The 27339-nt window shown below is 34.5% G+C and overlaps 1 protein-coding gene across 2 annotated transcripts in view; it reads right to left on the bottom strand.

Moving 5' to 3' along the window:
- The window catches only part of NRDC (nardilysin convertase), a 50307-nt gene extending 23599 nt beyond the window's left edge, over positions 1–26708 (bottom strand). Inside the window, exons 1-13 of one of the 2 annotated variants that reach the window (XM_016210866.2) lie at positions 26350–26708; positions 18092–18434; positions 15396–15529; positions 14462–14531; positions 14224–14305; positions 13231–13384; positions 11693–11766; positions 9000–9095; positions 7592–7714; positions 5681–5738; positions 3876–3949; positions 2474–2543; positions 65–142 (exon numbers count right to left, since the gene is read on the bottom strand). In XM_016210866.2, coding sequence (XP_016066352.1) covers positions 65–142; positions 2474–2543; positions 3876–3949; positions 5681–5738; positions 7592–7714; positions 9000–9095; positions 11693–11766; positions 13231–13384; positions 14224–14305; positions 14462–14531; positions 15396–15529; positions 18092–18434; positions 26350–26693 — 1700 coding nt within the window. In that variant the 5' untranslated portion in view covers positions 26694–26708. The remainder of the gene's footprint in view (positions 1–64; positions 143–2473; positions 2544–3875; positions 3950–5680; positions 5739–7591; positions 7715–8999; positions 9096–11692; positions 11767–13230; positions 13385–14223; positions 14306–14461; positions 14532–15395; positions 15530–18091; positions 18435–26349) is intronic. The other variant, XM_016210867.2, reaches the window with a different exon arrangement.
- Between the last annotated feature and the right edge of the window lie 631 nt (positions 26709–27339).

Here is a 27339-nt window from a genome sequence, read left to right on the forward strand (position 1 = left end):
TATATTAACACTTATTGTCTACTATTTTTCAGAGATTGCTACAATTCATTAATTGAATACTTGCTTTTTTCTAAGGTAAGAAAGTATGCTTCCTTTGCCTTCATGTCCAACCAGCCAAGAGATATAATGAAGTGGCTTCACCCTTTTAAAAAAATGTTAAGGTTAGAAATTTTTTAAAATAAGGTATTAATACACTAGAAAACCATACTTCTGAGACTACGATATTTGAGAATGATTATAAACTTATTCACACATAAATTCCACTAAACATGAAAATACAATTAATTTGATAGTAGCAAGATAAAAATAGAAAACGTGGTAAAATTTAACTTCATCTGAAATCACTGAATGAGTATAATCATTCCAAAATTTAAGACTATTACTTTTCCTCTTGGACTTTCCTCTCAAACTTACTTCTCTTTATGGTAAATTTCTTTCATTTTTGTTTCACCCAAAATGGAAATACAGATTCTTTATCATTTTAAAACCTAATGCAATATGAATCAATCTGTATCTGTAAAAGTTTTCAGTATTCAATCATCAGGCTCTGTGGTAAACTGAAATGTGTTGCTTTGAGGGTCAGAAAATCTAAGTTATAGTTTTAGTTTTTCCTTTAAGTAAATGCTCTTGAACAAGCTCAGCCTCTCCATATTTTGTTATCCTCTTCACTTACGTACTTACTCATAGGGTTTTCAGTAAAATGCTTTATTATATAATAATATGCTTTAATAATCTTAGTAGTTGCATATATGTTATTCATCTTGTCTTTTCCCACTAGCTTCTACTATGATATCAGAAATATATTCCTACCAAAACAAAATATAGAAAAATATACTGGGTTAGGAAATCGTAAGTTTTAAAGTTACTTCACAGAATTGTATTCAGTAAACTTTAAAAGTCAAGATATAATATTATGATTTCAACTATGCTAAGCAATCCTCAAAACCCCTGCAACATTATTTAAAGTCTGAATTTGAATTACCCCTACAGGAAGAAAGATGTAAGGGAGCAAATCAGTTAAAGAATGAACCCGGCCAATTACACATTCGCACGTGAACGATGCTAACTGTACTGTATTTGATAACTCTGGAGAGATATAAACACTTGCTTCTTTGTAAAAGAGGGGCTCCAAAAAAAGCTAATTTACTGGGAATTCACATAGTTGGAAATACAAAATAACTCATGATGAGCATCACATTAAAACAAATTAACAGTCCGTTAAAAAAAGTAACTGGAAGGAAACATATAGAAATGTTAATTGTCTTTGAAAAACATAATCACAGGTGACTTTTTTCCTAATTTTCAAGATTTCTACAATGAATTACCTTAATAATCAGTAAGAGGATAAACAGGTTTGTTAATTGAGAAAATAAGAAATGCAAAAAAAAGAACATAAGATGTGTTTTATATTCATTATTTTAATGTCTGAATGATATAAAAACTATTGATACTGGGCATATCTTTGAGGACAGAGACCAAGAAAAAGAAAAGCAGAGTTTTACTTTTTACTTAATACCTTTTTGTCCTATTTTAATATTTTACAAGCATGCACTATTTTCATAGTAAAAATTCAAAACAAATAGAATAAACTTTTAAATATGCATGTAATAATTTGAACACTTTTGGGGATACTCTAATATAACCATACAATCAATGTATATTTTTTGTATATTATCCTTACACCAAAAGCAGGCAGACAATACATGTTCTTTGCTTTCTTTCTGTAGACATACTGTTCTTGTTAACTTTATGGGACTTGAATGTTTGAATATTCTAATACATACATTTATTAAAAAGCAATTTTTACTGAGCTTAGGCAATATGCATTATTTTCTTTCCTTCTACTTATGTGTGTCCTCATGGTTTTGTTTTATTGGTAATCGTTTTTAAAATAGGTTAAATTCTTATCAGTTTATTAGCATTTGTTTCTAATTAGAAAAGCATTTGTAGGCATTGGCTGATCATTATCTTTAAAGAATGTCTTGCCCATGTTATATTGCTCAAATAATAAATCTATATAAATAAGCTGAAATGTTTTCCTAATTTGTGTAAATCTGCCCTAACTCATTCCCAACTCATAGGAGTAAATCCTTGAGATTTATGCTGTAGCCATATTCCAGGCTCAAAATTATTTAACTTTACTTTTGGCAAGAACAAACTAAATTGACAAAGTAAATATATTTTGTACTCAAAGTACTAAAGAAAATAATTACAAAAGTTAGTATTCACACTAAGACACTTAATTTCAATGACTCAGGAAAGGCAACCAGTTACAGGAATACTCTAGTTTTTATACCCAAGACATTAAAATATATAGCAAGGCTTGAAAAATTTAGTAGTGAGGTCCCAGTATACCATAATTATTACCTGTGTTTATAAATCCAGAACCCCCAAATTTAAACCATTTAATATGCTTTAACAACATGACTGTCACTCAGTAATTAATGGAGTAAATTTGCTCTTGAACTCTTACCTGTAATGTTGCTGTTGAGGGGGAAGTGCCCATGTGATGGTCAGAGCATGAATTTTTCTAATTGGAACAACTAAAAAATATTTTTCAGAAGAACAAATATGAGTTTCTCCATAACTTTTACTACATTACATGAAATTTTTTAAATTCAATAAATTTCATCCTCCAATAAACAGGGGAAGGTTAAATACAATTATTATTTCAAGTTGCCAATTTTCCAATTTGAATAATGCAATTTTTTGTGACTTTTCAATTTGGTTTCACAGGTAGAGAAAGCATGGATAAAAGAGCTATCAAAATATTAAATGCTCCTAAGGATGGATTCTTTCTTGCAAGAAAGGATACAAGGCTAGGAGTTAGGAGACCCATGGTTGAAATTCAGCCCTAACACTATCTTGCTATACATGTTTATATAATCTTGAGAAGATCACTTGCATTTAAATCTTTCTGCATCTGTTTTCTTATTGTAGGTGAATGTTTTAGGCTAAAGTAGCTCTAAGATTCTTTCCGTGCTATAATTCTATGATTCTATGAAGAGAACACCTAAAGCCAGAAAGAAGACAACCAAAACTAAGTCAGCTTAGCTATGGAGCCAACAGTAGATAAAGGGTGTGACAAAACAGTCATTTATTGGAGGGAGGGAAGAGGAAAGAGACTGACAGTGGGGTGAAACAGGAGGAGAAAGGAATACTTAGGCAACTAGGAGAAAGAAAAAAATATGCCATGATAAAATGAGCAAAGAAAGAGAAATGGTGAATTAAAAATGTTTCTGCAATATTTGTTATGGGAAAATTGCTAAGTAAATTATAGTATAACCATGTGATGGCTCACTGGGCAGTTACTACAAATGTAATATTAAATGAAAAAGGAAGAGATGGAAGTGTATATACTTTATAATTTCAACTACATTAAGAGAATATACCTAGAGAAACTCAAAAGGAAATTTGCCAAAATGACTTCTCCGGATCATAAGATTTAGGGATGATTTTTCCCCCTATTGTTTTACAAATTTTTCTTCAGTTAACAAAAATTGTTTTTTTAATAAAGATAGCAGTAAAACAATTTCCAAAACGTTTTCCTCTCCTCTATATTTTTCTTTTTAAAGAAAAAAAAGAGAGCAGAATACAGATAAAAGGAAATAGGAAAGAAACAAAAAAAAGCAAAGAACAAAAGTGAATAAGGGGAAAATGGAGAAGGCATGAAACAGACTCAAGTACCAGCAGACCAATCAATCTGCTGCTTATTAGTGGCTAACTGGATCTCCACTGTTCATCTACTCCCTTTCCAACCCAGCTGTACTTTCTGTTGTGTTCTCATTTTCAAAGAAAATTGGCAGCCTTAATTAAGTTTTAGAGAATGTGCTAAATAGTTATTTCAAACAGTTTTAAACCTTTGGTTCACGAACCTCTATAAAGTTTGTTAAATGCTGGTGTGTCAAATGGATCCGTTAAATGGCCAAAGTTTGGTTTGGGTAACCCACTGAAAATAAAACAAATATATTAAAATTTAATTGGCAAAAGCCTTTATAAGCAGTATCTTTAGGGATGCCTAACTGATAGGTACTTATAATCTATTCTACATACTCCTGGCTAAAAAGTATTTTAGGCATAAGTGAATAGATGGCAATAAAGCCACAAAATCCTAAACTACACAACCTATTCTTAACCTCAGTCCCAATGATTCAAATATCTTTAAAACTCATGAGATATAAAACAATAAATTAAAGAGACCTCCCCTCCCAATATTTATTGCCTCTCTCAGCACATTCAACTTCAGCTCTCCTCCTATACAAAGCCATTTGAGAAAGAAAACTTATACTAGAGATAATTTTTAAAATTCAGCAAACATGTATGGAGTGATTATTAGGTATAAAGCACTATATTAGGCACTTTGGTATTTAAAAGACTTGACTTTCCTGCTAGAGGCTTCCCATCTGGTTGAAGATATTGTAACTAATATTTCTTCTAAAACATGGTCAATATGAATTAATATTAAATATCTAGAAGAATTTTTAATCTTTCTGATTAAAAAACCAAAGTTATTAGTGAATAATACAAGAAAATTTTTTGAAATGCTTATCAGGAATTGATAGGACCTAATGAAGCCCTCTATTCAATTATATCTCTGATTTTATTAGTAGTTTCACAGTGAAACGTGTTTCAATATGCCACTTGACATTTCCATAGCTCAGCGATTTTCTTATCAAAACAAACAAAAATAAACAAATAAAACCCTAACTTTGGCAAGGTTTTCATTATCTTTCCATATATAAAGACTACTGCTAATTATCAGTGGAAGTTAACATAAAGTCAAAAAATAAAACAGTTGTTATTACAAACTATTCTAACATTTTTAAAGCTAATTTTTCTTTTATAAATTTACAATAAATTATGTCTTAAAACAAAGAAATGGAAAAAGTCTAGCTTACTCACCAGATACAAGAAAAAAAATCTGACGTCATTTATTTTATAAATATTCAAACTGGTAGGAGTGGGAAGAAAGATTTAATTCCTTCAGAATTAAGGTTCTTTTGTATTCTTTGTAACAAAAATGTAACAATAGTGTCAAATATTTGTATTATTTGATGAATTTGAAGTGCACAAAAAATAGCTTTGTGAACTGGAACACTATATACAACTTCTAATAAAAAATAATTTGGTTCAACTATATCAAACAGACTTTTCAGACAGTGTGGAAAATCAATCATCATCTACGAGATTATTTCTTTTATGGGGGAAAGCATTCCAAGTACCAAACAACTCACTTAAAAAACAAACTTTCAGAAGACAATTTGTTCTTAGGCAGGGAATATAAATAAATAAATAAATAAATAAACAAACAAATAAATAAATAAATAAATAAATTCTGCCTCTCAATACAATACTTATTTTTATATCACAATTTCAAATACTTTCCACAGTAACAAAAAAGCTCTGAATAAATGTAAAAAGAGACATAAATTCTTCAGAATTACTGCTTACTGTAAGTTTACAAGCTTATAAATTTTGAACTACAGAAACTATAAAAATTTAGGTTCTCATCCTAGTTTTCCCACTCAAAAGCTGTGCAATCTTGCTAAACCATTTTAGCTCTTAATGATCTGTTTAAAAAACAAACCAAAAGAAAAAATCGACAACAAAGAAAACCTCTGGAACTCATAAAGATATGGCCTCTTTAAAGATGTATGCTTTATGAGAATAAATGTCTTACTTGTTTGGTATCTGAGAGAAGATTTCAGTAACCCACTTTTCCAAAGTATCCAGTGTTTCTTGGGAGGGAAGGGGGGAAGGAGACAGGAAAATGCAATTAGATTTCTCATAGATCTTTAGCTATAAAACAAAGAGATACTTTAATTTGGGCATTACCTGCCACTCTGTAACCAGAAATAATAGAAAAATTAACAATAATTAAGAAAACCTTAAGACACATATAATTTTGTTAGACTCCTTTATTTACTCCCCGGTAAAGTTAGAGGAAGTACACAGGTTTAAAAAAAAAAGATTTTATCATTAGGCTGGTATGAAGGCCAAGAGATAAGAATATACCAACCACTCTCTAGGAAGGTTTCTCCCAATTAACCCACACTACACAGACCTTGCTTCTTGCCATCTCATTAGTACTTTTATACTGCATTTATTTTACATTAATTTATACTTGCTTAGGTTTTAATCCACAAGTCTTCTTCTTAAGTTTATATTTATATACATATATATATATGGCCAAATCACATATACATGATTTCTGTCTTCTATTCCTTTGCTTATTATTTCCTAAGAAATTCTAGTAAACCAGGGGATCTAAATGAAAAAGGAAACATTTTAGTTTTATCCCAGTGACTCATTACCATCACTGATAGTATTTGTTAGTTCCACCAGACACATGAGTTTCACTAATTCTCAAAAGAGATGCCCCAGGATATAAAACACAAGATGAAAATTACATGAATTAAGTGAATTTATTCTGTACCATTTATAGAGATATTTAACTCTTAAATGGTATAATAAATGCTAAAGCTCCAAAGTCAATTGAGTCTAGATTGTGCAAGGTTCTCATCAAATACCTGGGGCTTATTTTTATTTTAGAAATTTCCAATAATCATTAATACGCTCTTGTATTTTTCATCACAACAGAAGAGAATGCAAAAGAAAGAATACCTCGTTGAAGAAAAAGGCATTTCCATGACAGATTTGGAAATAATAATTAACTGAAAATTATAAAATATATTGAATATGAAATTGCCTATTTTAACAAATGTAAAAGGAATCTAAATGCCCACTTGTAGTTTGAACAAAAGAATCTACCATACCACATCCAGAACTTTACATTGAAGTCAACTTTAGTGGATGAATTTTGACCCTAAATGCAAAAATGTTTTATACTTAAGTGCCTAGTCAGCTCTCATCTTAATTTTGATAATGAAAAAACCAAAACTTTAATAAAAATAAGAATATTGGGGTGAGATTAGTATTTTTTGTAAATAATGTGCAAACGGTACAGTATATCAAAAAGAAGTTTAGCAACTGACTGACTTTGAAAAATAGCCTAAGCTGATTGAAATGTAAAGAAAACTACCTTGATCTCTTTAATGAGAAAAAGTTAACAAAAGTTAATGAAGAGAATGGTAAAAGAAGGAAAAGAGTACAGGTATTGATCAGTATTTTATATTTAAGAAACTTCTACTAGCATCACCATGATGGAATTCAATTAATCATGCCATTTTAGTGGACCCTATATAATGATGAAAAAACTGACACCTTCCCCTATAAGAGTTTATAAACATATGGATTAAATTCAAAACCAGAGATAACAGAGGCAGAACCTGAATGTGACTTAAAAAAAATTTATGACCTATTAGTACATTAGCATACTCACAGACTAGCTCAGAGATAAGACCTATGTCTATAAGAGAAAAAAACACTTGCTGATAATCAGATGATTTTGTGCTTCCCTGAGCTTAGCGACTTGCTATGTGACCTTTCTAAATTCTGATTTCCTTTAGTTCATAATTAAGACCAAGCACTAAAGTAATTAACAGTACACTCACTGCAACACTGATCAAGACAAATCCAAAGAAAGCACTTATTTCAGAGTAATTCTAAGGGCCACAGTAGGTAATACTACCTTTGGATTGAACCACTAAAGTCATGTAATGAGCAGAGTAGTAACGCATCCTGAATTCTCTCAGTCTAGTATATGTATCAATATTATTCTTTTTTGGCTCATGTTTGAGAGTCTCCGCATTTCCTGTAAAAGGATGAAAAAGATTATAGAAATAACAAAGTTAACTTTGTTCAAAGTCTATACCAATAACGCATGCTCTGCTACTATTCATAATTAATGAAATAACCCACGTAACTCAAGAATATTGAACCAGTGTAAAATAATAATAATAATAATAATAATAATAATAATAATAATAATATCACTATAAGACAAAAATTTCCAAGAAACAATTCCAAGGTATATTTTAACATATAAAAAATTAATCTCTCCTGGCCAGTGTGGCTCAGTGGATTGAGCATCAACCCAGACACCAAGTGGTCACTGGTTCGATTCTGGTCAGGGCATATGCCCAGGTTGAGGGCTCAATCCCCAAAGGGGGGTGTGCAGGAGGCAGTCGATTGATGTTTGTCTCTCATCAATGTTTCTAGCTCTCCCTCTCCCTTCTTCTCTCTCTAAAAATCAATAAAAACATATTTAAAAAAAAAAATTAACCTCTAGTTGGTAAAACCTTAGCCACAGTAAATTGTCTTAAACTTCCTTTCTCAATAATTAGTCTACTATTCAATTCAGATTTTATCTCTGAATTATTTTAATAGTATTCTGCATAATTCTTAAAAATAAACCACATAAAGCAAGGATGCCATATAAAACATTTCTAACTGTACAAAATATGCAGGGAAGCAACAACATCCTTTGAATGAAGTACCATTTCAATCTATTCATTCCAGATGTAATTAATCCCAAAAGGATTAATACAAGGCTATAACTGATTCTAACACTAAGAAAAAAGCATTATTTAAAACAGATACCATTTAAACAGCTTACCAACAAAACAAAATTAGGTCTCAGCTCAAAAAATATTAGAGAAATCATTGCTGAATCTGTGCTAATAAATGGAAATGTCAGGTTGAGGTAGAGAACAGATTTTATAATCAGATAAAAAGAGGTTCAAATCCCACCACTGTGTGATTTAAGCAAATTAAATAGCTTCTCTTAGTGTGTTTCTTTATCTTTAGAGATGATAATGGTACCCAGTTCGTAACATTGTTATGATGACTGAATAAGATAATTCATGTAGTGTTAGCAGAGTATCTAACACCCAGAAAGCATTCACAAAAGGTTAGGTGCTATTTTTATATATTCAATGTTAGAAAACCTAATATAGGAAATGCTACTTTATATTTGAAAATGTAAAAGGTACCTAGCTACCCTACCTTTATAATTTTCCATTCTTTATCAATTTTTCATATTCTCAATCTTCCTTAACTAGAAAATATGAAATAAGATGAAGTATTCAGTATCTTACCCCAAAAAAATTTTCCCATAGGATGTCCAGGTCTAGCAAGGCTTCCAAACAACATTTCCTTTCTGTTTGCATCAGAAGGTCTTGCAAGCTGATATTCTGTCAGTTTTAAAGAAACATTTTAAATTAAATGAAATTCAGTATCTGCTTTACTATGTGGAAACTCAAGCTTAAAGAACTGAAAGGAAGTAACAAAAATTAATTTTATGAATCATGTGTTATAAGACTGAAATGTAGAACTCAGTGATCTAGGCCAGCCTCTATGACTTAACATATTTATAACTGTGGGTAGTCAGTGCACCTTTCTGGAAGTTTTCTCTTACTTTCAAATAAAACACAGTAGTTAATGATGTGAAGGTTTAAACTCTAGGGTGCTATGTCCAAGATTTTGTTGATGAAAGTGTTAATAAAATGCTAAATGAAATTCTTTATTATTTGGGAACTTTGTCGTATGTTCCATTTAAATTTCCTGCAAAGCCAACTATGTTGGTAATAAAGTATTAATGATTAAGAATAATCACTTTGAAGTCAGAAATATCTTGGCTAGCCCTGGCCAGTGGTTAAAGCATTGGCCTGCGCACCAAAGGGTTGTAGGTTCGATTCCCGGTCAAGGGCACATACCTCTGTTGCAGGTTCGCTCCCTGCCCCCAGTTGGGGTGCACGCAGGAGGCAACTAGTTGACGTGTCCCTCTCACATCAGTGTTTCTCCCTCCCCCCCTTTTCTCCTGCCCCCCCTCCCTTCTACTCTTTGAAAAGCAATGGAAAAAATATCCTCAGGTATCCAGAGGATTAACAAAAAAAAACGTAGTTATCATGGCTAGAACCCATGTTCTGCCATTTACTAAACTGTACTATACCTTGAGGGAGTTATCTAACTTCCCTAATTCTACTTCTGCAACCTTAAAATGGAATTACTAGTACCTAGTTCATAGGATTCTTATAAGGTTTAAATAAGATATATTCCTTCAACAAACATTTCCTGAACACCTACTATGTGGCAGGTACTACTGAACTAGTTGCTGGAGATAGAAATACAGGCAACTAAAAGCACGTGAATGAGATGAGAATGATAAAAGAAAGACCATCACATATGAATAGAAGAAAATAATACCTGACTACTGAGCTTTCAGAACTGGTTCATGAATACTAGTCTATTACACCAGTTAAAACTGAAGAGCTTTCCCCATTGCCCTGAGCTCAAGTGAATTTGTAATACTTAAAATGTTAAGTGACTAATGACATATACCTAGCTATTTATCAGGTCATAAATTGAAATCTTGGTCTCCTATCATCCAAAACAAACAAAAATTAAAAAACAGAGCTTTTAGCTTAAGTTCATCTTAAACCAAAACTACTTATTGTATATGTATATATAAGTATACACGCATACTTATCTGTGTATGTGTATATAGACACACATACGTATATGTATCTCTATTTCTTCATAATATTTCAAAATATAATAAAATATATTCTGACTTGTAAAATCAAATTAGAGGTTTAATTTTTTAAATACTTATTTCAACCCACTCTAAAAACTATATGAAGAAAATCATGCTGAAAGCATTTAAGACAGAGAATCTAGAATATAGTTCCTAGTTCCCAAAGAGTAGGAAGAAGTTCTCCTTGGTTTTTCAGTCACTCAAATATTTATCTAAGCCTATGATAAAACAGACACTGTGGCACGCAAATAAAAAAAATGAAGAAAATAAATCCCTGATTATAAAGAGCTCCTACATCTTGAAGGAATCCTACCCTCTTTTACAAATAAATTTAGGTCCATAGTTAGTGACATTTCTGTAAGTAAAACACACGTCAGCTGACTTCCAGGTGGATGGCTCTTTCCAGCCATCTGCAGTTTACTCAGCCTTGTGAATGCAATAACTTATTATTAGAAATAGACACTGAATCAAGCCGAGGAAAATACAATAGGAGGAACATGTACAGAGACCTTGCCTCATCAGTTACTGAAAGCCACACCTAACCTATATATACTGAAAGTCCCCCCAAATCTAACGTGTTTCTAATGCTCAAATAAAGCAAGCAGGGTTAACCTACAATGGTCCTGCTTATTAATACTCTGTGATTAATCAATATTTATAGCACAGCTCTATCATGAAACCTCACCCTATATAAGCATACGGTTTTCCTTATGGTCTTCATTCTTTAAATCCCAAAGATAAGAAAAACTGTCAAAAAGTAAAATTAAATGTATTTCCTGCTCAGGGATTTAGTTTCTTCATCCATAAATATATCACAGTATTTTTCGGAACTACCAAAATTCAAGTCACAAAGCACTTACATATATAGCAACAAAGGATAAGCTATTTAAATATCAGGATGATATTCAAAATAAAGCCGCAGAGAAACTCTCGTCATGCAAAAAGAATACAAGAACTTTTAAAGTTTTAACACCCTGTATTAGCTTTAAGAATTAGGCTCCTGTCCTGCAAAAGATTAATCCCTATGATAAAACCCTCAAAAAAAAAAGCTGAAAAAATAAAAATCTAACATCCTTTTATTTCAAATCCATACTGAATTATACATTTAATGGCTTCAGGAATAAACATCATACATCTATTTCAATTTAGCCCTTATTATATATATAAAGATAAAATGGTCTAGTGATAAATGTGCTAAATAAGTAACTGGTTCAATAAAGTAAAACGTGGTAAGACATAAAGCACTTCTCTTACCACTATCAACAGCTTCAACTTCACGGTCAATAGCATCTCTGATCATTAGTGGATGAATAAAGAACTGGGCCCATCTGGGAAAAAAAAATAAAACAAAACTGTGTTTCTGTTTTTGTTCGGTAAAAACTTTTCATCAGTCAACATCTTTTTAATTAAGAAATTTTACTAAGTTGGAGATTTAGTTCATAATCATGTGTGTGTAAAATCTTAATATTATATTATGCATTTCTATATTTTAAAGTCTACAAACTACTTTTTAATTATGAAATTTAGCACTCATGCAGAAAAGTATATAAAACATAAACATATAGACTAATGAATGCATAACTGTAAGATGAGCACTGGAGTGACCACCACCTAGGTCAAGAAACAGACCACTGTTGGAACTCTAGAAACATCCAACACCTATCCTATCCTTAGAGTTAATATTCTGAATGTTATGGTAACCACTTCCCTGCTTTCCTTTATAGTTTTACCACCTTTATATATTTCTAGACCAGTGTTTTCTGACCTTTTTTTCCCCCTCATAATCAAAACTCTACTAATGCACTGATATAAACTTTCTCGAAACAATTTTGCAGTATCAAACATTTTACAAAAAAATCCTTAAAATATACATGCAAATATACTCAGAAGTTTCACTTCTTAAAACTTAATTAAAAAAAAAATTAAGAATGTACACATGCCCAGCCGGGCATGGCTCAGCGGTTGAGCATTGACCTAGGATCCAAGAGATTGCGGTTCGATTCCCAGTCGGAGCACATGCCCCTGGTTGCGGGCTTGATCCTTGGTCGGGGGCATGCAGGAGGCAGCTGATCAATGACAACTCTCTCATCATTGATGTTTCTAACTCTCTCTCCTTCTCCCTTCCTATCTCTGAAATCAATAAAGATATAGTTAAAAAAAAAAAAAGTGTACACAAAGATTAGGATATTCATTACAACACTACTAGAAAACTGGAAACAACTCAACTGTCTGATAATATATAACTGGTTGAATAGATTATGGCATTTCTACATAATATAAATGATACACAATCATTTAAAATCATGTTTTATAAATTATATAATGATTTGTAAAAATTATATAATCTTATTTAAAAACATAGACAAATATAACAATATGATCCAATAGAGAGTAAAAAATATAGATGCTTATATACCAAAACATTAATTATGGTTATCTCTAGGTGATAAAATTAGAATCAATCTTATCTCTCTTGTGCTTCTCTGTTTTCCATATTTTCTACTAAATTAGAAAAACTAGGCGCAACAATGAGTGGATAGAGAATACATTATTTACAAAACTCAAAAGGTGTTTAAGGGTTTCAGTTCAATCTTTAATATAAAGACTAAATATTATAGAATAAGGGACAAGATATATTTAATACTTTGCTCTTTTCTCCAAATAAAGTAGTGTTACAATTCTACAGAATTAGAGTACTACTTGAAAAGAAACATCATAGAACAATGCCCAATATTTCAATTTGTAAGGCATCATTATATAATTAAAATAAAAATACATTTTGAGTTAGTTACCTATCCAGGGCTTCCTTGAAGTACTTCCTCTGGACATCAAACTGAAAGACTGTACGTTCACAATCAGTTGAAGCATTATCACTACCTCCATGTTTCTTCAGGAACGCATCAAACCCATTCTCATCTGGATATTTCAAACTACCCATGAATACCACTAAGTGAAAAGAACACAAAGTCACAAAACACCAAGATATAGACAATGTTTTTATTATCAAGGAGGAAATTTCTCATATGCAAAAAAAATTGGAAGAAATAATATCAACACATTAACAATAGTTTTGCCTGGATAATACTTTTTTCATTATATTTGTTTTTATAGTTTTCTATAATGCTCATATATTACTTTTATATGCAAAAACTAAACATTTTATTTTTAAAGAAAGAAAAACATAAGATTTCTTTGTAAAAAGGTTAAAATGTAAACATAAGCATACATGCAGATTAACTGTTACTATAAAAACTCATTAGGTGAAAAGTTTACCTTCAATAGATTAGAAAACCAGAATATAAAAAATGAGTAATTCAGGAAAACAAATATAAATTTAAGTATAACTGTATAGCATCTACAATAGGTTTTACTTAGGTAGACATTAAACTGAATATTTTCTATATTGTTTTTATATTAATCATGCATATTTTCCGTATTTCTTGGGGCCTGGCTAACCCTGGAAGAGACTGTCCCTCCCAAGGCTATAGCCTAAACTCCTAGAGACTGGCAACTGTCTCCTGATCTGTTGGCCTTACCATACTTGAATAATAATAAAACCTACATTTTCACACAGTTTTCTAAGTGGTTTCATTCTAATCCTCAAAATAAGTATACTAAACAAGATTAAAATTAAGTCTTCACTTGTGATATTCATAAAATATTTTTTTAAGCCTTTTCTCTTGTTAAACATATACTTCTACCAAACCAGTTAGTTATCTTTGAAATCAATCCACACAAATTTAGAGGAAAAAAACACTGGGAATGATAGTTGACAAAGATCTTACTGTGCTCCAAAAAGTGTGCCAGCCCAGGCAGGTCATCGGGATCAGCAAAACTTCCAACTCCAACACAAAGAGCTGCTGCAGACTAGAGTAAGTAGAACACATACAAATAGCAAGTCAATACTAAAGGAATAATATTGTGATCTCATCTTAAGGATTCACTTGGAGATGGACGTTTTCCAATAGAAAGTAACAAAATTCTTTCCCTGATTATCAGGAGGAGCAGCAAAGTGAAACTCACCAGAACTGTGTCAGTTTCACCCTGCTGCTCCTCCTCTTGCCATCCTGCCAAATGCTGAACAGGTGCAGACCTAAGGGGAAAAAGCAGAAACAGAAAAAAAGCGAAAAGGGACTGGCCAGCCCACCAAAATATCAATTTGTGTCAGCATTTCAGAGTTCTGAGCCAAGTTTGTTTCCTGATTTATTAGATTTCAGAAATCTGCAGAATAATATATCTATAGATTATTTCTAAAGATCTCTAAGCAGTTAAAGGGCTCTGTGTTCAGTAACTCAGTTACTAAACCTTAAACTTCTCAATGCTACTCAGAAATTTCTGTTTTTACTAAAACAGGGTGTAAAATAACATGTCAGGAAAACAGAATAAGTAAATGATTAAAAAAGAAAATCTTTAGCTATTAAAAAACTACAGAACTGAACTTAAAGATTCTTTTTAGTTCTTCACTTCTTACTGAAAATGTATAGACTACATTACGTATCTAATGATAGTAATTTTCCACACCTTGGGAAAACCAGAGTTTTTAACAAAATAGATGGTACACCAAACTGCATGTTTAAAAATGATTAGGGCATACCATATGTCATCGTAAGTTAAAAGACACCAAAAAGAAATGAAAACACTCCTTTTAAATCCTTGAGGATAGGAAGTTGAATTATTAACTTTCCCAAATTTTACAAATGTCAATTTTAAAGAGCTAAGACGTTTGGAGACCCAGACTGTTTGGAAAAATGGTTACCCTCTTAGAAATAGAGCTTTTAAAAAACAGCATGTCCCTGATATAAAGTAGAACCATGTTTTCAGAAGAACCAAACTGACTACTTGATACAGTTTGATATTTTAAAGACTTAGGCACATAAATTCAGTTAAAACATGAGGAAATAGCCTGCTTTTCGAACCACAGTCTAACCTGTTCTATGATGTTTAATAGATGCCTAACCTGCTTTCAGCTCCAACTACCCCATAAAGATTTCTTGTCTGGACCAGCAGGGTTGAAGACATTTTTGTATAAGTTGACTTAGACCACAGTCTATCAGTCAGCTTTGACCACAGCAAAAACAGGCTCTGTGATTGCTAGAAAAGAAATTCATACTTGAGAATTAACTTCCCAAGAAATTTATACTTCAGAAATTCATACCTGGGAATTCACTTAAGAAAGCCCTGACAAACCACAATTCAGTATATATCACACTTAAGTTTCAATCTTGTTACTTTCTCAAACTTTGATCTCAAAAGATCAAGAACAACTTCCTTTTGGGAGGAGGAAAATATAGGGGGGAAAAAATAATGACCCAGAAAAGTAGTTAACTTCTTGATTAGGTAAATGTTCTCCAAACACCCTAAAATTTTTTCTTCCCACTTGCAATATTAATTCTCATATTCACCTTAAACAAGGTTCACATTTTTCAAATAAAAATTAAATCATAAAACCACTGCAAAACTCTACGCTATTCTTAAGTCGCCTCTTATCTAAACTACTTTATCTCCTTTTTGCAGACACTTATTCATTCAATGCATAGAAACCATTTTCCATCGTTACAATCATGGGATCTTTCCTTTTACTACCTGTACCCACTGCATCTGAATCAAAACAATTTGATCTCCTCTTCAAACTACAATAGGTTCCTCCATTCCCTTCTAATATTACCCAGAAAAATAGCTATCGATATTTTATAAAGGAATATACCATACTGAGTTAAAAATGATCATTAGAATCTGACCTTGCTGCTTCTAGAAGAGTTAAACATTTAGAATTTGATCCACAGAAGCAAAATAAAAAGGAGTACCAAAAATAGTGGATGCACATACTCATTTGTCAAAGGGGTTCACAATTGCTGTATAAATCTAAGGTATTTTACTATGTCTTAACAATAAAATTGACTTTCAAGGCAATTTTAAAAATTTAACCTGTTTTGCTTATCAATTCATAGAAGATTTGAAGAAGTCCAAAGCACAAGAAAAGCCACTAATAGACAGGGAATGTTCAGTTATGAAGTTATAACACAATCAGTCTTAGAGATAAAATAAGACCTCAAAAATTATGTAATCTAATCCTGTTTTAGAAATGAAATACGGACAGAGGCAGAATTAGAACTCAGGTTTCCTGACTGTCAGTATTCTTTCTACACTACTGTAGGTATTCTACCTTCTTATTAATATTCTATATGGAATTATGAGATCTATTTTAAAGTGAATTTGTTAATCCCCAATTTATTTATAAAGACCTTAGTATAGACTATCAAGTGGCATATATATGTATTTTCCCCCAGTATTTTGGTTTTCCACGCTAAAAACACTGGGCCTACCATGCCACCCCAAAATAGCCATCACTCATAATCTGAATAGCATGGGACAAATAAGATTCATTCCCTCCACAATTTAGTGAAAGAACTGGCAACAATCTTCTTTAAAAAACTAATTTTTCCAGGAAGAGTGACAAAGGATTTATTTAAAACCTATCTACTATTACTTGTTATCTCATGCCTTCACATTTTTGAGGACTGACCACTTTACAATCTAATACATCTGACATCTAGATTTTAGTCTTAGTAATCTGAACTTTAATTCATTTGTATGTGGACTGTACAGTGTTAAATGTATTACCAATATTCAAGAAACTAGCTTTAACAAACATTTGCTGATCAATTCCACTGTAAGGACTGTAAAATATTATCCTTTAATACAGGTACTCCCTATTGCAAAATGGAAGCATTTTTCAAAAGATATCCAGAGAGGGAAATTCTCCCTATTAACTCTCTTTATCTATTCATTAATTGTTATTAATATATCACACTAACTAAGCTCGACTCCCCATTTCTATTTCAATTCTTCCAATTTACTTGTAAGTTATCCAGAATTTTGGTGCTTTCCCATCAAAGGAGATAAATCACATTTAATTACCTAGATAGAAATTACCCATGTGAGGACTCTTAGAAGTATAGGCCCAGGTAAGGATTCTATACCAGTCCCATTCTTTTTCTTTTTCCAGTCTCTCCAAGGATAATACACTCTCTTATTCCTCTATCCAAGGTTAAAAATTATGCAGATCCTCACCTCCCAGCATTTGTTCTAAAACATATGATGTACATAAATACACATAAATTCAAATATTACCAGTGATTACCTCTGAGTTGGTTATGGGTGATTTTTATATTTTTTCTTTTTTTTATATTGTTAATTATTTTTAATTATTTTTTTTTTTTTAAGAGAAAGAGGAAGGAGGAGGGGGGAGTGGTGGGGGGGAGAGACACACACACACATCAATGTGAGAAACATCCATCTATTGCCTCCCACACTACCCACTGCAGATGGAACTACAACCTGGGTATATGCCCTAACCAGAAATCAAACCCACCACCTTTTGATGTACAGGACACTCCAACCAACTGAGCCACACGGGCCAGGGCTATATTTTGTTTTTCTTTATTTTCCATTTGTTTCTATAATACACATTTGTCACTTTTATAATCAGAGCAAAATGTTTATAAATGCAATCTTTACGCAGAATAAACAGACCTTTACTAAAGATCAAAAGATATATACTTCATTTTTACAATTAAGAAATAAAACATGTTTAGATCTTATCCCAAAGAATTCCCAAATTAAAAAAAGATATATAATAGATATGAATCGTACCTGTTTTTCAGTGGTTTTCTTTCTGGCTTCTACCCTCTCTTCTAATTCTTCCAGTTCATTATCCTCAACATCAAGATCATTGTCATCGTGTTCATCAACATCATCCAGCTCATTTTCATCATCAAATCCCTCTTCATCATCATCTTCTATTTCAGCTCCAGAATCTTCATCGTCGTCGTCATCGTCATCGTCATCATCCTCGTCCTCGTCGTCATCATCATCCCCCTCATCTTCTTCCTCTTCGTCTTCCTCTTCATCATCTGTTGCATCTCCCATTTTACCTTCCATATTACTTAGGTCTGAAATCAAAAGTGCCTGCAAGCCATTTCGTAATTTGATGTATCTAAAAAAACAAAAAAAAAATACATTTGGGTCAGCAATTAACTACATTACACCAATACAAGTGATCAGCTTAGCAAAATTTTTTAAAAATTCAAGTACACACAGCAAAACCAACACTATTTTAAACTAATCAATTTGGTTGCTTCTGGGAAGGGAACCTCAAAAAAACTTACCAGTTTCTGAGTAATTGGAGAGAAAGGATGAGAGACACTACATTGTATTTTCTATACAGGGGTGGGACAAAGTAGGTTTACAGTTGTAAGTACATAAAACAGTTTATTCTTGTATTATTATTTATTATTATTTTACATAAGAATAACTGTAAACCTACTTTGTCCCACCCCTATATACAGCATACATTTTGTATTTTTACATTCTGAACTATGAAAATATATTCTTATTCAAAAACCAAATCTTAGAAGTTAAAAGTTTAGAAGTTAAAGCCACCACTCAGACTACCTTACTATTTTTTTTAGTTTATAAGTATTTACTAAACATTCTACCGTATCAGAAGACTTAAGAGACACATATTCCTCAATATACAGAGCAGTCATGTCAGCTCAAATATTTAAGCACAGTCTCATATATTTAAACTCTGTTGGTTCCATCTGGTACAAGGTAGTCGATATTTTGTACCAGTTACCAAAGCTGCTTTTATGGACTAAAAAGAATGACGATCTCTAAGGAAACTAAATCCCAAAGACTGGTAGCCCTGCAGAAAGATAATTATCCGTCCTATTTATTAAAACTGCTGTGCCAGTTTGATGACTGGGTACCTAATACAAACTTCTCCTGTTTATACTCACTCTTACATGTGTTATTCAATAAGCATTTATTTAGCAGCTTTTAATGTATCAGATACCATGCTATGTTAAGGGTAAAAAGAATAAAACCACATTTCTCACCATCAGGCACTCACTGTCTAGTACAATATAATACAATTAAGCCAGTACAATACAAAATGGTAAAGGTAAACAAACCCATATTAGAAAGAGGGAAGCAGTCAGGGAAGGCCTCTGAGACAAGGCACACTTAACCTGAGGCTTGAAGATGAAAAAAAAGTTCATCTAGCAAAAACTGGAAAGAATAATGTACAAAGACAAGGAGGGGAGACTCTGGATTAAGACAAAAGACTGAATACATGGATTTATCTCCTTTCCATATTAAAGATCACATTTAAATAACCTCAATACTCCAGTTTACTCCTCACCCCTATCCCACACACATACCTCAAATCTATCCTCGGTAGCCTGAAGAAAGTAGATCAGGCATGTGATAGGCTAAACTGTGTTTCCCCAAAAGTCTTACGTTGAAGTCCTAACCCCTAGTACTTCAGAGTGTGAACTGCATTTAAAAATAGGGCCTTTAAAGAGGTGATTAAGTTACAATAAGGCCATTATAATGGCCCTAATCTAATCTGACTGGTGATTTTTATAACAAGAAATTAGGACACATAAACATTGGATGTGTCCTCACACACATGAAAGACCATGTGAGGACACAGTATGAAGGTGGCCATCTGCAAGCTGAAGACAGAGGCCTCAGAAGAAACCGAACCTGACATCTTGACTTGGGAATCTAGCCTTCAGAATTGTAAGGAAATAAATTTCTGTTTTTTAAGTCACCCAGTCTGTGGAATTTCGTTGCAGCCCTAACACATTAATACAAAACCATTTCCCTTTTCAAAAACCATCAACAGCCTCCCATCATACTTGGAATAAAATCCAAAATCCTTACCAGGGCCTAAAAGGCTCCATATAACCTATTCCCCTACTACCTCTCCAACCTCCTTTCCCGCCACTCTTTCTTCATTTCCTTTGTTCTGACCAAATAACTTTCTTATTGTTTCTTGAACATTACAAACAGGCTCCTAAACCAGGGACTTTGTGCTTGCTATTTCCTCAGCCCTGAGGCTCTTCCCCAAATGAGTATCTGCATGGCTGCTCTATCTCTTTCAAGTCTTTGCTGAAATGCCTAGTTTTCAGAAATGCCTTTTCTAACCATACTATCTAAGCTATTTTTATGAGGCCAGCATTATCTTAATCCCAAAACCAGATAAAGACACTACAAAGAAAAAAATTACAGACCAATATCCTTGATGAACATAGATGCTAAAATCCTCAACAAAATATTAGCAAGCTGGATCCAGCAATACACTACAAAGATCACACACCATGACCAAGTGGGAGTCATTCCAAAGATGCAAGACTGGTATAATATTCGCAAATCAATAAATGTGATATATCACATAAACAAAATGAAGAACAAAAATCATATGATCATATCAACAGATGCAGAAAAAACATTCAAAAAAATCCAGCACCCACTTTTGATAAAAACTCTCAGCAAAGTGGGAACAGAGGGATCATATCTCAACATAATAAAGACCATATATGAAAAACCTACAGCCAACATCATGCTCAATGGGCAAAAACTAAAACCATTTCCCTTAAAAACAAGAACAAGACAGGGTTGTCCACTTTCACCACTATAATTCAACATAGTACTGGAAGTTCTTGCCACAGCAATCAGACAAGAAAAAATGAAAGGCATCCAAATTGGAAAGGAGGAAGTAAAACTCATTATTCGTAGATGATATTGTACATAGAAAACCCTAAAAACTCCACCAAAGTACTACTAGATTTAATAAATGAATCCAGGAAGGTAGCAATATACAAAATTAACATCTGAAAATCGACAGCATTTGTATACACCAATAATGAACTCTCAGAAAGAGAAACTAAAAAAATAATACCATTTACCATTGCAACTAAAAAAATAAGATGCCTAGGAATAAACAAAGGATGTAAAAGACCTGTATTCAGAAAACTACCGGACACTGAAAAAAGTAGAGGAAGATATAAACAAGTGGAAGAACATACCATGTTCATGAATTGGAAGAATTAACATTAAAATGTCCATACTACCAAAGGCAATCTATAGATTCAATGCAATTCCTATTCTAATACTAACAGGGTATTTCACAGAACTAAAACAAATATTCCAAAAATTTATATGGAACCAAAAAAGGCTTGAGAAAGCAACTGCAATCTTGAGAAAGGCCAGAGTTGGAGGGATCACTTTACTGGATATCCAACTATATGGCAAAGCCACCGTAATCAAAACAGCCTGGTACTGGTACACCAACAGACATATAGATCAATGAAACAAAACAGAGACCCCAGAAATCGACCCATGCCATTATGGTGAATTTATAATTGACAAAGGAGGCAAAAGCATACAATGGAATAAAGACATTCTCTTCAATAAATGACGTTGGGAAAACTGGACAGGTTCATGCAAAAAAATGGAACTAGATCACCAACTTATTCCATACACAAGAATAAATTCAAAATGGATAAAAGACTTAAATGTAAGTTTCGAAACCTGGAAAGATAAACATAGGAAGTAAGGTCACAGACATCTCACACAGTGGAACATCTCACACAGATACATCTCCTAAGGCAAGAGAAACAAAGGAAAAAATAAACAAATGGGACTATATCAAACTAAAATGCTTCTGCACAGCAAAAGAAATCATCCTCAAAAATACAAAGGGATCCCACAGCATGGGAGAACATATTTGTCAAGGATACATCTGATAAGGGGCTAAATTCCAAAATATACAAAGAACTCATACAACTCAACAAGAGGAAGACAAACAATCCAATTAAAAAATGGGCAAAGGACCTGAACAGACACTTCTCCAAAGAGGACATAAAGATGACCAAGAGACATATGAAAAAATGCTCAACATCCCTAATCATGAGATGCAAATTAAAACCACAATGAGGTATCACTTTACACCTGTCAGAATGGCTACCATTAACAAATCAACAAATGACAAGTGCTGGCGAGGGTGTGGGGAAAAGAGAAAGCCAGTACACTGCTGGTGGGAATGCAGACTGGTACAGCCACTATGGAAAACAGTATGGAGGTTCCTCAAAAAATTAAAAATGGAACTGCCTTTTGACCCAGTGATCCCACTTCTAGGAGTATATCCTAAGAATCCCAAAACACCAATCAGAAAGAATATACGCACCCCTGTGTTCATAGCAGCACTATTTACAATAGCTAAGATCTGGAAACAGCCGAAGTGCCCATCAGTAGATGAGTGGATAAAAAAGCTGTGGTACATTAACACCATGGGATACTATGCAGATGTAAAGAAGGATCTCTCATCCTCTGGGACAGCATGGATAGACCTGGAGAATTTTATGCTAAGAGAAATAAGCCTGTCAGAGAAAGACAAATATCACATAATCTCACTTATATGTGTAATCTAAAGAACAAAATAAAGTGATGAACAAAATAGATCCAGTGACATAGGAGCATGGAACAGACTGACAAATCTCAGAGGGAAGGTGGGGGTGGGTGGGTGGATGGGGAGAGATTAACCAAAGAATTTATATGCATATATGCATAACCCATAGAAACAGAAAATAGTGTGGTGAAGGCCTGAAGGCCTGGGGCAGGAGTAAAAGGGGTCGATGAGGGGAAAAAGGGGACATCTGCAATACTTTTAACAATAAAGATAAATAAATAAATAAATAAATAAATAAATAAATAAATAAATAAATAATAAATAAACAAATAAAATAGCACCCCAGACCACCTCTATCCTCTTTTATCCTGCTTTAACTTTTTTCACACCATTTATCATCACTTGACAGGCAGGGCTTTTCTTTTTCTTCACAAGCACCTAAGACACTGCTCAGCACTTAGGAAACATTTAAGAAACATTTGTTGAATGAACAAAAAAATATTAACCCTTTGCGGTCGTATTAAATTTGGACATGGGTGTCGTACTGGTTGGAATTAATTTCCATTGAAAGAGCAGTGATACATAACATGCAAGATTATAAAGGATAAACAAGAGAAATTATGAACTGATACATGGAGTTAAGATTCGTACGGTTCCTTGCTGTGGTGGCTGAGAGCAGACATACGACCGCAACAGTAAAAAAGCTTTGGTGGCTGAAAGTAGACAAACGACCGCAAAGGGTTAATGCCTTAAGATATGACAGATACTTAAAATCAACAAAGTGAAACAAAATATCAGATAAAATCTAACACTTAGTTTTATAAAGATAAATATTATGAGTATACATGTACACATTATATGTATATAAAGGTATAGCAAACAAAATAGGATACAAACCAAATGTAACAGAGGAACTTTCATGCCTTAATCTATAATTTCTATACTTTTTCAGTCTTCAGTAATAAAAATGTGTACCTTTATTATTTGTATAATAAAAATAATTTGAGCCCAGCCGGGCGTGGCTCAGCAGTTGAGCATCGACCTATGATCCAGGAGATCTCAGTTCGATTCCCAGTAAGGGCACATGCCCAGGTTTCTGGCTTGATCCCCAGTTGGGGACATGCAGGAGGCAGCCGATCAATGACTCTCTCCCCCTCTCCCTTCCTCTCTGAGATCTACAAAGATATATATATATTTAAAAATCATCTAGTATTAAAGTTTTCCATCTTTATTTTGAAGCAACAAAATCTTTTCTTTAAAAGTCTAACTGAAACTTCAATATATAAAACAGATAAAAGTGGACCTACTCTTTTACAAGGAAAGGAAGTTATTGGAAAACACTGCTATTCTAATCAACCCCTTTCACTTTAAAATAAGAAAACTGAGACATTAAGAAGGACAATGACTTGGCAAAACACCACATATAGAAATGCGCCTTGGCCAGCATGGCTCAGTGGTTGAACATTGACCCATAATCCAGGAGATCACAGTTCAATTCCTGGTCAGGGCACAAGTGCGAGTTGTGGGCTCGATCCCCAGCAGGGAGCATGCAGGAGGTAGCTGATTTATGGCTCTCATCATTGATGTTTCTCTCTCTCTCTCCCTTCCTCTCTCTGAAATCAATTAAAAACATATTTTTAAAAAAGATAAAAATGCAACAACTTATTGAAAAAATACCTCTTAAGCATTATCTCTTCTTTGAAGTCTTTCCCAACTTTCTCCCTAGGTGGCTTACCACTCCTTACTTTATTCCCCCATATACCTAGCATATACTTATTATGTCTTCCATAAAACTTTAGTGCCCTAATTTTACTTTTCCTGTGTCTGTGTTCTTCTACTACATTGAAAGCTCCCTGAAGGCAGGTACTACCTTAATCATCTCTGTATGCCCAGCACCCAGAATAAAATTTTATTGAGTTATATTCAATCAAGTTTCATAAAAGATTTAAGATAGCTCAGCACCTGGCACACAGCTGGACTTCATAAGTGTTTGTCTAATGAATTTGCTGAAAATGAGGTCACTAAGTGAAATAACACATCTAGAGCAGTCAGAAAAGTATCTGAGCCCTGGCTGGGTGGCTCAGTTGGTTGGAGCTTTGTCCTGTGCACCAAAAGGTTGTGGGTTTGATTGCTGGTGAGGGCACATACCTAGGCTGCAGGTTCGATGGCTGGTCAGGACAAATATGGAAGGCAACCGATCAATGTTTCTCTTTCTCTCTTCTTCCCCCTTTTCCTCTCTCTACAAAAATCAATAAAAAAACATACTCTCGGCGAGGATAAAAAATAAAGAACAGTACCTGACACAGAGTGTGTATTCTATAAACATTAGCGATTATGTACCTTTATATAGGCAGACAAAAACTGAAGCTGTTATTGAACATTTAATTTGGAAGGGAAAAACTAAGCACCTTTTATCAACGTTTCAACTTGTTCATTTACATATTACTAATACAACCACATCATTGATGAAAAAAAGAGAAAATTTAGCCCATCCATAAAGATCTCTTTACCCTGCAGCCTCGGGAAAAATAGTACAAGGAGTTATTATTAATCGTTAGACTTGGACTGAAAACACAAAACAGGCCAATCTTAAACCTGAAGTTAAATTGCTTTTTTCTAGATCTGTTTCGTCTGTCAAATGGGATGGTAGGGAGTAGAAAAAAATTATCTCTAAGGTTCTGTCCTGCTCTAACACTTACAGGGGCTTATAAACAAATTGGGAACAAAAATCCTTCAGCTTTTGACTCAGCAAGAGTTAAGATTTTATAAGTCAGTAAATGATGCATTGGATTTGGTGACAGGGTTACCAAAACAACTCTGTTGTTATTTAGCTCTGTAATTCTGGGCAAGAAGCAAACTGTCTGGATCTCAGTTTCTTCAACCTGTAAAACGAAATACTGAATACAATCTCTCTTTAAAATACATCGTAGTCATGACATTCTGTGAAGCAAGCTACCTCTGAAGGAAATATTCAGGTGTCGAATGACCCACCAGCTAAGAGATGTCCAGAAGATTTCAGTATAAACCAAAAGTAGAGAATATCATAATTAGAAGAAACCTTACAAGTCTATGACTCACACAACTAAGACCGATATATTCTTGGAAGAGGTCACCCAACCATTCCAGTAATGAGAAACCCATGGAAACAAGCCACTTTATCCCCGGCCAACTAGGATGCCTAAGTTCTTTTACTCAAGCCACACCATCCGTTAGTAACTTCCACCTACTAGTTTTACTATTTCAACAATGGGCACCTCAAATATTTGCCGGTAGATAATACACCCCTTAAAAATCCTCTCCAAAATGAAAACCCCAACTCTTCAACCTTTCCTAGCATAACACCAAGACTCTCTCCGCATCCAGCCTACCTTCCTCAGAGAAACCTCTGTTCTTGCTTAATGTTAAAATTACTCGAATCACCATTCCCATTCTAACATCCTGACTCCTTGTGGATCCCAAGATTTCCCACTTGTCCAGCTGACACCACACTGAAGTCCCTGATGGCCCTAGCCACCTCCGCCCAAGGAAGCATTCGAGGTGGGCTGTGTGCCCCTGCAGCTCCTTCGGGAGATACAGAGACAAGTAGTGAACGCGGCTGCAAGAGAGTGGCTCGCACCCGGCTCTCCTCCCCGTTCCAAACCTCCTCCCTCACCGGTATTGCTTGGGGTCGCTAGGAGACTTGACGATCTCAGGGTCTCCGGCATTACTGATAGACCCCCTCCGTCCCTCCTCCTCAGATTCATCTACTCCTAGACGGGCAACCCGGCCGCTCTCGCCAGAATCCTGTCCACTGGGCTGCAGGTCAGGGCAGCTGCAGGTAGACTTCGCCTTGTTCCTTCCAGGCATGGTCGGAGTAGGAAAGGATCTGACAGCAGTCGAGTCTTCGCACCGACCCCGCGCTTCGATTCTCCACAGCGCCGCGAGCTCCCGCCCGGCCTCACGCCACAAGTTCCTCCCGGTGGCCCTGACTGCAGCAACCGTGACTCTCCTCAGCATTCACCACCAAGCCGGAGTAATGGGCATCCCGCTCCCCAGGGCCCACCTCCTCCTCCTACTCCTCCAGCTGCTTCTCCTCCTCCGCGTTCCAGAGGCGGTGGCGGCCGGCGCTGGTGCTGCCGCAGCCGCCCAGGAGGACAGGCCTGCACCCCTCCCCCAGTCCGGTCTCCCTCACGCCAACCTCCCTCATTACCCGTCCCCCGCCCTCCAGCCGCCGATGACGCTACTGGTTCTACCCAATAAAGAGGCAAGATAGGAGTCACGCGCACGTGAGCAACCAATGGAAACGGAGAATAGAAGGAACCAAAGAGACCCGGTCAGATTCTCCGACACTGAGAGGGCTCTTCGAAACCCAGGGTGGGCGGGGCGAGGAGGAAGAGGCGGAGAGAGCAGCGCGGAGGACGACGGGAGGAGGGCGTCTCGGTAGCAGCGCCGCGTTTATGACGTAGGCGGAAAGTTGGTTTGCGGCAGCTACCGAGTGGTGCCCCGCGACTCAAAGAAAAATATTCCCCTGATGAGGAAACCGAGAAGCTGGTAAAAAAAAGAATCCGCAAGTCTCTTCCCCCGTTCAAATCATATTTTGCGCATCCTGCCCCTCAGGTTCGGGGCGGTGCCTTCGGCCCTGACTTAACACGTAAAAAAGCGG

This window comes from Miniopterus natalensis, chromosome 9 (assembly GCF_054644295.1).
Source record: "Miniopterus natalensis isolate mMinNat1 chromosome 9, mMinNat1.hap1, whole genome shotgun sequence".
Taxonomy (NCBI): domain Eukaryota; kingdom Metazoa; phylum Chordata; class Mammalia; order Chiroptera; family Miniopteridae; genus Miniopterus; species Miniopterus natalensis.